Source organism: Pelophylax lessonae, assembly GCF_965119305.1.
Source record: "Pelophylax lessonae genome assembly, chromosome: 9".
Taxonomy (NCBI): domain Eukaryota; kingdom Metazoa; phylum Chordata; class Amphibia; order Anura; family Ranidae; genus Pelophylax; species Pelophylax lessonae.
In genome coordinates this window covers 53,549,108-53,561,236 of record NC_138776.1, presented here as the reverse complement: position 1 = coordinate 53,561,236, position 12,129 = coordinate 53,549,108, and the positions used below count along the sequence as shown (strand labels likewise).

At 42.5% G+C, this 12,129-nt stretch overlaps 1 protein-coding gene across 1 annotated transcript in view; it reads right to left on the bottom strand.

Annotated features, from left to right (window-relative positions):
- Positions 1–402: 402 nt before the first annotated feature.
- Positions 403–12,129, bottom strand: part of FHIP2A (FHF complex subunit HOOK interacting protein 2A) — a 31,383-nt gene continuing 19,656 nt past the window's right edge. The window contains exons 8-17 of the mRNA XM_082267953.1: positions 11,750–11,864; positions 10,799–10,875; positions 10,513–10,705; positions 8,906–9,075; positions 8,198–8,338; positions 6,412–6,502; positions 6,166–6,309; positions 4,654–4,794; positions 2,360–2,463; positions 403–1,571 (exon numbers count right to left, since the gene is read on the bottom strand). Of these exons, the coding sequence (XP_082124079.1) occupies positions 1,466–1,571; positions 2,360–2,463; positions 4,654–4,794; positions 6,166–6,309; positions 6,412–6,502; positions 8,198–8,338; positions 8,906–9,075; positions 10,513–10,705; positions 10,799–10,875; positions 11,750–11,864 (1,282 nt within the window). The 3' untranslated portion in view covers positions 403–1,465. The remainder of the gene's footprint in view (positions 1,572–2,359; positions 2,464–4,653; positions 4,795–6,165; positions 6,310–6,411; positions 6,503–8,197; positions 8,339–8,905; positions 9,076–10,512; positions 10,706–10,798; positions 10,876–11,749; positions 11,865–12,129) is intronic.

The following is a 12,129-nucleotide window of genomic DNA, read 5'->3' as shown; positions in this document are numbered from 1 at the left end:
CTGGCCCCTCCCTCCTGTTGAGTGCCCCCACAGCAAGCAGCTTGCTATAAAGGCACCCGAGCCGAGGCTCTGTGTGTCCATCCAGACATGGAGCCGTGGCTCCACCCCCACCCCCTCCCATCTCCTCATTGCCTCACTGACTTTGATTGACAGCAGCGAGCGCCATTGGCTCAGCCAATAAGGAGGGAGAGTCCCGGACAGCTGAGGCTCTCGTGCAACATGGCTGGATCGAGATGGGGTTTAGGTAAGTATTGGCGGGGCTGGGGAGGGCTAGGGGGGCTTCTGCACATAGAAGATTTATCTTCATGCATAGAATGCATGAAGATATAAAACCTTTTGCCTTTGGAACCACTTTAAGACAAAGTAAATGCTTGCCTTAAGGAAATGAGAGCACACATCATCTTGAATGACCTCATTCAAGGGAAAAGCTTTATATGCATGTATAATACAATTCATACGCTACATATATACAGAATATAATGATAAAATAAGACACTGTTTCTGACATCTAATGTTTCACATCCCGTCCTGAAATATATTATCTTTTTACAAGCCTTGAATCGCAAAAAAAGACATTTGCAACATTAATAATAAAATTAAAAAAAAAAAAGAAAAGTGACTTAAAATAGTAAAAAAAAAAAAAAAAACAGGTGGCAGTAAAGAATCTAGCAGCACATTAATTAGCGACAAAATTGGGCACCAGAGCAGGTTATGTATAATGCAGTCCAGCTGTGCTCTCTCACAGGGTATAAAATGGCGGTGGACCATGTGGCTACTATGAAGTCCGTTCTATCTAGTGCGTTTTCGCTGTTGCAGAACGTCAAGGCTGCAGTGGTGGTTGTTGTAAGATACAGCAAAACACGCTTCTATACAAAGATTTTATACGGGTGGAGATGTTTGTCGGCGTGTTTGTAATTATAAAATATATGCATTTTTAAAACTTTTTTTTGCAAAGTGATGACTTAAAGCCAACAGCTCCAGGCTCTGCGCCCCTTAAAGCGAAGTAAAAGTTTTTACGACTATGAATGTGGTAATATTTCTCACTCGATTTACCACGCTGTAATGTAAACGCCATCGGAATTAACCCCTTCCACAACATCAGCAAAGTCAGGTTTAAAGGTAACTCCGAGGAAATTAAAATAACACAATTTTTTTTTTATGTGCGGAAGCCAGACATCAGACAGAATTCCCGGCACGATTAAAGTTCTGTAAAACACTCGATTGTAACGGAAGAGATAGAATTCATCATTAAAGCGTCTCCTGGACAATGAGGGACAGCTTTTCCCTTAGTCACGCGTCCTCAGGTCCACGTGGGAGGAGAGAGCAGCGACTAAGCACTGGGCCCCTCTACAGACTTTGTCAATATTCCCTTCTTTCCAAGATTTGGTCCTTGCACAATCATTAAAAACAAATAAAAACAGATTTGGTCTCGTAGTTGTGACATCATCGGAGGTTGGCATAGACATCAAGGGGTAGTAGAGCTGTGAAACTTGACGAAGGCGATGGCAGCTAGTTCCTTACAGAACTCCTCCAGGACAATCACTCCTTCCAACAGGGTCATGTGGTCAACTCTGAAATAAGAAGAGGAGCGAGTGAATGAGAGAAAGAGGAGAGAGAGAGAGTGGAAGATGATGGGAAAAGGGGGGAGGAGAGAGAGAAAAAAAACACACCATGAAGAATGAGAGAGGGAGAAAGCAAGGGGGAGATGTACTGAAAAAGTCAGCTAAAGTTTAACTAAACACATGAGCATGGAGGTATATGATGCATTTCTTTAATGATAGAACTGCTATTATTTTAAATTGGTAAGAAACTCCTGAGCAGGATGGTGGGGCCCAGGTGCAGAGAAAGTACCGATATCAATTGCAAAAATGCTTTTAAATAGCTTTACTGAAATGCCAGCACCTCTTAACACAGAACACATCCAGTCACATCATAAGTGAGTAAAACCAAGCAGTTGAGCCACCTTTTTACTGCCCTTCAACAGCTCCCCCTTTAGCTGGAAAGGCAGTGGCTGGGAGTGTATACTTAAGGACCATGATGCTTTGCTTTGGGGCTGCGGCAGGAATTTCACATTCTGTCACATTCAGCAGGTACTACTGCCCACAACATATAAAAGTGAATGGAGCTGCACAGCGACCACATCTGCGCATATTGTACACGTGGCGCTATGGTAATCCAGTATTTAGGGGGTTAAAACAGCCAGTGAACACCTCCTCACCACCTCTTAAACGCTCTCTGAGGGGCAATCTAAACATGGATCACTCTTCAGAGAGCAATGCAAGTGTAAACTAGGCCCTACTGACATTTTCATAACACAGAATCTGACTGGTTGATTATGAATGGAATATGTGCATCTTACATCGGCCCATCAGGCTCTAATCCCAGTAACCTCTTCCGTACAAGCAGGAGTTTTGGGGTGAAGTCTGGGATCCGCTGGATTCTCACCATCAGATCTCCAACAACCTAGGAAATAGAAAACACAAGATTTACTAATTACAAGTCTGTTGGCCTTAAAAATGTACACCAGTAGAAAGCTGTAAAAGGAGTTTTTCAGCTTTTTTTGCAGTAGCATTTTTCAGCTGTAGCGGTTTTTAGCTTTTATTAGCAAAACTATACTCCCACAAAAGCTTTGGGCTCAAAAACGTGGATAAATGCCGAATATCCGCATTTTTCAGCTTTTATCAGAGTTAGAACGCATTTACAGCTGAAAAACACCTCTTGAAACCCAATAGGTCTGGGGGTTTTTTTTACAGCCAGAAAACACCCCTGCCAAAAACTGCTGATAACAGTCTATGTGTGCATGGAGACATAGGATAACATGCTGGGGAGTTTATTGGCTGAAGAAAAAAATGTCTAACGCCAAAAAAAGCAGCTGTAAAAATGTCCAGTGTGCATGAGGTCTTATAGTCAGCACGTGAAGAGTGTCGCCTTAGGGCTCGTTCACACCAAAAGTGCAAGAAAACTGATGGGAAAACTGTGCAGCTTTCACTTGGAGACATCAGTTTCACATCAGTTTACATGCATGTTTCAGTGCATTTTTATGCATGTTGAAATCAGTTTTCATGTGCGTCAGTTATGTGCCCTGTGCACGCCAATTTTGATGTAGTGTCAGTTTATCTTCCTGTGCAGAAAGCTGCATACACGTTGCAGATTCCTGTGCAGGAAAAATCTACAAGTGATACCAGTGTTGTGGTGGCCAACAGGGCACAGAGAGAACATTTTTTTTGTGTCCTTGCAGAACGCGTGCAGAAAAACTGACGTCTCTGCACCATGGTGTGAATGAAGCCTACACTTTCCAATTCCTGTCGTGAAACAAATATAAAATCACAGGATGGGCTTGGAGTTACATTTCTGGAAACCATGAACTGTTTAAGACCCATCCTATAAGACACTATTAATCCCATCCTACTGACTCCCGCCAGCCCTGTAATGAGATCTAAAACTCTAAAGGCCTTTTCTGGACTTCCTGATCACGTGATCATTGTGAGTGGTTTTCACAGTGATCATCAGCCCACCCCACCCGTTCCTGATCATATGTAAGTAACGTGGAGCTGTTGGTGACAGTGTGGTCGCAGGGCTGGGGGCATGCGATTGAACTTGCTTCTGACACAAACAGCGATCCCAGCAGTTAGCATACATGAATCAGCATGGCATAAAGCTCACCGCCATGTTTTCACATATATGCGTACAACCTGCATTAAAGCATTAATGCCTCTGAAGTAAAACATGCTGACCTCATTGAATCAATTTTTGTATCAATTTTTACAGAATAATTCAGAATTATGAAATGTATTTGCAAGTTTTTGGTGACAAATATTTAAAAAATAACATTTTATAGAATAATTCAGAATTTAGAAGTGTATTTACAAGTGTTTGGTGCCACAAACATTTTTATTTTGTTAAATTTGCTTGAAATTAAGGATAAGTTCACCTTTCGTAACATGTTACATATTGCAGCCATATTAAGGGAGTAACAAGTTATGAACAGACTGGCCCCCACACCTCATTGATCTGATGGCTAGAGGGGATCTCTCTCCCTCCCCCGCTAGCTGTCACGATTTAGAAAAAGACGTGGCGGAGTGAGGCTTTGCCACGTCACTTTTTCGAAGTGTCCTGTGATTAGTAAACTACAAGGCCCAGCAGCCTTTGTGGCTGTCGGCTTGTAGTTTTCAATGAACTACCACAGCGCTGATTGTATCTGCTATGGGATGTATGGACACACAGATACACTGGCAGATCTGCTGGAGACTTTAAAAAAAAAAAATGTGCATTTATTATTTTTTTTCTAAAAAGTGAACCTATCCTTTAAGTATAATTTATTTTCCCCCCAATTGCCACTCAATTGCATAGAAGAACCACAATGAAAACGAGCAATAATTTCAGCCTCTGAAAGCCACGGTATTTGTTGACCCACAGAGAAAGTACCTTTGAGGTACAAAGTTTTTGCTGTGGGGAGCTGAACACAAGGTTCATTACACAGTTAGGTACTTGAACTGTGCAGAGGCTAGCATTTATTTTTAATTTTTGTGGAGAAGATGTTTTTTGTTTATTTGATGCTGGAAAAGCAATAAATCTGCTTGACGCCAATGTTAAACCTGAAATACTATGAGGCTGATATCAGTATAACACCCACTTAAAGGTGACAGTACTCACCCTGACAATGACGGAGAAGAGGGAGCGGCACCCAGGGGCAAGGTTGATGTAGGGGTCCAGCAAGAACTCGTGGATGTGGGGATGAGGGAAGAGGGACAGTTTGGACAACACTGAAGTAACCTGTAAATTCACATCATAGGGCTGGAGGAAAATAAAAACACATATAGGTTATCCATACATAAAAATATAAGATTTTATTTTACAGGTTTGACAGACCCAAACCTAGTCCCAATAAGAAAGATATGCTAGCTTGTTTTTAATCGATTTTAAAATGTGCAGCCTAGAGGACAGTCATCCCCATCCTTGCTTTGTTATTGAGTCAGCACAAAAATTGCCTTATTGCCTTAAATGGGGGGGGGGGGGGGATTTTCTTGGTACCATCATCAACAGGCATAAACAGTCATGTAAAAACAAAAATCTTTATTACATTCTAACATTCTAGGAAAAATACTTTTGACAATTAACAATACATTGCGAAAACACAAATAAAATTAACCCATTCAAGAGGCTCAACTGTGGCAATGATTGTACTGTAGAATACAACACATGATTGGGCTGATATCTACAGTTGGGCCACACTTGAGACAAAAAAGCTTAAAGTAAATTGCAAAGGGCACCAGGCTTGCTGCTAAACAGGCGTTTCAGACACAGAATCCCCATCCTGTAAGCAGTCTTCTCTTCTGCAGCATGTGCCCCTGACCAATGCTAGCAGGAACCCATGCCCTACTGTCATAGCCAAATGCCTGGCCATTTCAACACTTTCTGACTGCACAAAAGTTTTCCAGACAGTTCCTTCCTCTTGCATATTCTTATTGGCCAATGGGGCTGCCTATCACAGTGATGGGCCAATAGGAAGGGTTATAGTGATTATAAAGCCTGATTTTGTTTTTGGTTAAAAATAACAAACATTATGGGGGGGCACGCCAGCCAAGCCGCAGTTTCATGTGTCCATTCAGACACAGAACCACGGCCCAGCCCGGCCCCTCTCTCCTGATTGGCTCACTGAATTTTATTGACAGCAGCGGAAGCCAATGGCGCTGCCATCTCTGCCATTTCCCCTTAAGTATTAGGTGGGTTGAGAGGGGCTGCTGCACACAGAAGGCTTTTTATCTTAATGCATAGAATGCATTAAGATAAAAAAACCTTCTAACTTTACAATCACTTTAAGGAGCAGTGCTTAGCAACAAGTACTATTCAAAAGCGTCAAGGTTTTGCCTAGCAGAATTGTCTGTGATTCGGCAGCGATAATGAGGATTGGGAAGCTGCTGTATGTTTTGGGCCCCTTAATGTCCCTGCAATTTATACCTACAGCACTTTGATTTACTTTAGACTCAAAATTTAGGTCCACTTTAAACAGTAAAGGTGGGGTACCAGAATGTGCATACTTTGGAGCACTGCAGGCTCCTATTGTTGCACTGGACAGGTACATTTATGACCATTGCATTATACTATTCCTCTCTGTCAAAATCAGATTCATTTTTAGAGTGCTTTCACAGTGAGATTGGATTGTACCTGGTCTAGTATCCTGCCCATTCTGTCAAACAAGACTTTCAGGAAATGTCCCTCAAAGAATGGAGCCTCTAAATTGCACTTCTCAATGGCCTTCGCTGTGCCAGGCCAATCCCAGCGCAGGCATATTGCACAGTAATCCCGGAACTAAAAAAGCAAACAGGAAATGTTATCACACTGCCTTGGATTGGTTTATAAAGAGATGGTGATATTAGTGGCTGCAGGATAATGAGAGGAGTCCTAACCTACCTGTCTGTGTGCGTCCCTGAGGTAAGTGTCATAGCCGGTGCCCTCCACATGGTAAGAGGATTTGGCTTCATCAGGGACCAGACAGAGAAAACTGCAGGACACAAAGAAGAAAATTTTCGGTGTCATCCAACCTGTACACTGCTAATTAAATACATTCGAGAAAAAGCAGCCAAGTGAGGAAACCAAGAATCAAGCTACCCATTCACCTTAAAACCCCACCTTAGCTCAGCCTATCCTCCCCACCCCTGAAGGAAATTTTGACTCAACAACAGCACTGAGCCAGACAGCACTGTCACATGGGAAGGCTGTGTGTGTAATAGGTCAAATGGAGTAAAATGAAAAATCCTTAGGAGTCCAAAGTATTTATTGTTCAACTGGTTACAACAAGCAGGGGAAAATACCGCGTTTCAGGGCTGAGTTAAATGGTAGAATGTTAAATGGACTCAAAAGTACCAAGCAGACTGATATGCAGGCAGATAATAAACAGTAGTCAGTACTAGTGCTCCATGGCAAACTTACTGTGTGCATCCTTCCAGACGTGCTCCCCTATGAGCCTCCTAATCTAACATCCACCTCTGCTAAACTGAAATTATTTTCTTTCAGAATCAGATCTCATACAAAGTCCTTGTTTCAATGCGCATACAGAAATAGAGTCCACTAACAGGGCAGAGCACCAGGCTTCATTTGAAGAGCTTGCTACCAAAAAAAAAAAAAGACACAGTCCCTAAAGCATGTTATACAGCACAGTGTTTGTGCTGTGTTATTTGGCCCCCTGTAACACCTAACAAATCTGGCTGATCCTGACAGTTTCTGCCCTCCCTCTGTAAATTGACCACAGTATATCATGGCTGCTGAGCCCCAACACAGTGGTCAGTTTATGTGCCTCTGCCAACTGCAGGCCTGCACTGTCCTCTGTGCTCCTCGTCACCCTCCCCCTGCCTGTCTGCTCGTCAGTGCCCACCCCTCCCCTCCTGCTGCTCTCATATTTAATTTAAAAAGATTGAATCCCCTCTGTATTATAACAATAACTTCCCCTGTGTCTGTGTTATAGAAAAAGATTGCGACTTGTACCTAAATCCGAGCAGCTCCGGGCAATCACATGACCACTTGGCTCTCTCTCTCCTCCTCTCCAGCTGACGTCAGCGGCAGTGTTCGGCCCTGCCCACTGGAGCTGTCAGCCAGGCAGAGGAGAGATACGATAATCAGCTGAGCGCCAGGAGTCGCTCTGATCTAAGTACAGATTGCATATTTTTTCTATAACACAGACACAGGGGCAGTTAATGTTATAATACAGAGGGGATTAGAGGACTTTATATAAGTGGCTTAACCACTTTAAGCCAGCGCAATTCATGGGAAAAATAATTAATGGGAAAAAAAACCTTAACGCCGCTTGCGCTAAAAAGGACATGTTACACCAAAAACGCAACCGCAGGTGCGTTTTTGCAGCGTTCTCTATTAATTTCAATAGAAAGATGTTTTTTTTTTTTTTTACCGCACCAAACATGCACTAAAAATACAGCATGCCGCACTTTTAAAAATGCAACTGACAAAGGTGAAGAGTTCCATAGGATTTAACAGTCATGCATTTTTCCCGCTTTTGGTAAAGCAAACATGGAAGAAAAACTGATCAATGAGCAGCGGCACTGAACCACAATTCAACAAGTTGAAGAGCTGGTGAACAGGAGGGAGTGTGGTGGCTGGCAAGTCCACTAGTGGCAATTGCATCTGTTTTTGAATATGTCTTGATCATTTCCTTTTAGTGTGGCAGGGATGTTGGAGGACTCACCTATTAACAATCTTGTGTACTTCTGTCTTCCCATCATTCTTCTGGTGATCAGGGGTGACAGGAGGTGAGGAGCTCAGCCACTCCTTGGACAGCGTATTTTCAGGGGACATATCAGTAAAGATCGGGTCTTCTTCCAAATCTCTGCAATCATGAAGAAAGATACAATCAATTCCACTACAAGAGAAGAGAAATACTTGATGTTTTCAGGTATGGGGGACATGTAACTCTTTCCTATCTCTACCACATCACAGCACTGGATGCCTGGCCCAAGCCCTGTCACATGGGGCAGAAGGAGAGTCCGCTGCCCTTTGTATGCTCTGAACAGTGGGGTTGATTTACTCAAACAGGAGAGTGCAAAATATGGTGCAGTTCTGTATAGGAACCAGTCAGTTTCCAGTTATTTTTTGACTGACTGGCTACCATGCCCAGCTGCTCCAGATTTTGCACTCTTCAGTTTTAGTAAATCAACCCCAGTGTGACTTGAAAGTCACACAGGGTTTCTCGAGGGAAAACAGAGTGAAAAAGGTGTGGTGAGAAGGTGAGCATTAACTAATGTGGGCACCAACATTTAAGTATACTTTTGTTGCTTTACCCTGCATAGTCAAGGAACAAGATAATTTATAACAGAAAGAAAAAAATTGTATAGCTTTTATCCTCAGACCCTACAGAAGACCACTAAAGCTATACCATGATGTGATAGTGACATACACAGCTCCAGCGATCTGCCCATTTTCCACGATGTCTTTGTCTTCTGGACAGGGCGGTTTGTACTCTGTATAGTTTCTCTCTTCCAGATTCCGAAGGACCAGGTTATAGAGGATGTGCTCATTGGGTTTCTGTAGAAGGTGCTCAAACAGTCGAAGTGTCATAATACTGATCTGCAGAGAAGAGAGATCCTGGGGTGAAACATACTAAAAAAAAAAAAAGGTACAACAAAAATGGTGCTGTGTGCAACCACAGATAAAGATTGAGAATTCACTAGCACTTCCAGAATGCTGCTGTGATTTAATATAAAAATATGTCATAAAGGTGAATTTAACATTCCAACGTTACGGGGGGCCTTACAGGGTCCTCTTCCTCAGGGCAACCAGTGACAAAAGACATGCAAATGCTTCAAGCATATTTGTTCATAGATAACCGAAAGCAACAAATACCCAACAAGTGGGTGGGTGAGTTGGGGGAGGGGGGGGGCCTTCTGAGCCCTGTAAAAGTGATTGGACGGTTATTTGCGCAAATAACTTTTACATGACAGAGCATCGCCAGCACCAAAAAAATTATACTAAGATCCTAGTATAACCACTTCCAATCCAGGATGAACAGTATATATACTTACGATGGGCGGGAAGCGTTAAAAAAAATAAAACTGACCTATACTATTTGGCTTAATGAACCTCGTCCTCGAGGATGAAGAAAATTAAGGCCTAGAGGTAAATTGATATTGCCTCAAGGGATGACGATATTTGGGAAGAAGTAATTGAGGACCAGATTTCAGCCATCACTAAAATATCTTCCCCAGAACGCCAATGGTGTCAATACAACCCTGGAAATTGTTTTTCATATTCTATGGACGTGCCCACGAGTTAGACAGTTCTGGTCAAATATTACAAGGTTTATGCAGAAGATGATGTCTCTTCCAAATATTTAGGAGAAACTGCGTGGTTTACAGAAGATATTTTTATTCTTTTATGCTGAAAAAAGTTTTGAAATGGAAAATAAGTAGACCCTCCCACGATCCAAATCTGGATAGATCTTACAAATAAGGCTTTGCCGCTATATAAAATTACATTGCTCTACAGGCTGTCTGAAGAAATTCAACAAAATTTGGTCAGGGTGGATGTCAACAATGTAATTTACCATGAAGGAGTGACATATTCAATGTGTGTTTGCAGCTGATTGTATTATGAGCGGGCTTTTAGACCATGCGTTATAATGGTCGATTTACTGTGAATCCATTGGAGTATTGCCTTTATACTGAGTATTCAGATCGCTAATAATGTGCATTAGATATCTTACATGTATGAATTTTCACCAGTTTATGTCCAACCTTTTTTGGTTTTCTTTTTCTTTGCTGGATATAGAAGGTGGACTACATGTTCTGGTTACAATATAAGTCCTGGACATTGTTACTTAACACAATGTATTGCGACTTGAGGATTTATTATCTTTATTTACCACTCACCTTTGCTTTTTTTGTACAAGAAAATATTTTAAAAATTACCACTAAAAAAAAATATGATAAAACTGACCTACTAAACAAGACCCATCAGCATCTAACAATGAAACCGAACACCCAGTAAAGGAAGGATCTCTCTCACCTCGTCAGAGATATGGTTGCAATGTTCTATCAGACGATGGCGGAGTGGAATTTTTTGGATCCCGCTCAGTGTCTCAGGATCTCGATCTTCGCCCAGCAGAAAATAGACAATCTGTTCTAGAAGGGCGTCGGACGTCACCTGCCGCACTATCCTGTGCAAGAGCGACGTGGCGGTTAGAATGCCAATCTCTGACCTGGAAGAGGAGAAGGATGGCGATGACAGGTTTTGATTAATCTCTGTATAGGGAGCTAAAAGAAAATAACTGGAAATAAAAATCAGTACTTACGTCTGCATCAATTGAGGCTCCATTACACCAACCAAGAATCTCTCCCGCACAGACCTGGCCATTGTGGCACCTGCCATCTTAAAGAAGACAAAGGAGAAATTCTTTGAAAAGTGACAAACATACTACATGACTCAAGTACACTCAAAAGTAATATTAAAGAATATTAAATCCGAGAAAAAAAATGTAACAGCCTTACTGTCAGGTTTTGATTACTCAAGCACAGAAAACCATTCTCCAATTTGGGTTTTGTTTCTCTGGATTTGCTTGAAGATATTTCCTAAAAGTCAGCATTATTCTACCCAATTACTGCTTTCCTAGTCTGCTGGCCTGTACATGGCGATGCTTTACAAATTCCTGACAAAAAGCAACAAATCTAAGAAGCTGCACACCTAACTCCTTCATAACGACTCAAATACATTTATTTGTGTGTGGCCGTCTCATCTGTATCAGAGTTAGGCTCGGTTCACATATATGCGATGCAGGAAGGCTGCGAATTCGCAGCCTTTTCCCGCATCGCACACGCACCCCCGGCAGTTCACACTGCCATATGCGATACGCTGGGGGTGTCAATGTAATCTTAACGACACCCCCAGTTTGATCGCATATCGCAGTGCGATCGTGCAGTTCGCACAGGATGGGATCGCACAAGTGTGAACCGCTGTGCGATCCGATCCTGATGCGGCTGCAAAAATGCCTCCTGTGCGTGTTTGCACCGGGTGCGATGCGAATTTAGCCATACAAACTGTATGGCTAAACTCGCACCGCACAGCTGATCGCATGTAATGTCGGAGCAGTGCGCTCCGACATTACATGCAAACCCGGCACTCGCAGAAGTGTGAACCGGGTCTTAGTGAAAAGGCCAACTGACTGGTTGCTGGGGGCTTCCTTGCTGATTAAGGCTGGAGACAAGGAACTGTTCTCAATACATATCAGAATAAAGTCTTCGCTCACCCTCTGAGCTTCTTTAATGAGCTGGTCACAATAGTCGAACCAGGACAAAAAGGAGATGAGCGCTCTTTTCCCTGGAAAGGCTGAAGCATCTTCCTTAACATTGTAGGAATCTAGACTGGAGGGGGGAGAGAAGAGAATGGTCAGTATACATAATATTTTAAGCAGAACTATAGGCAAAACTTTTTTTTTTAATTTTGGATGGAGCAAAAGAAGGGTTATAACCCCAGTCAGATTTTTATTTCCCACCAACTGTGTCACATTGCAGAGATTTCACTTCACTTCCTGTCCCATAGCCAAAGAGGAAATGCCTGCAAATGAAGGGAATTCCTTGGGGACCACCAGGTCACCAGAACTAGTGTCCCCATTGGAAGATTCCCCTT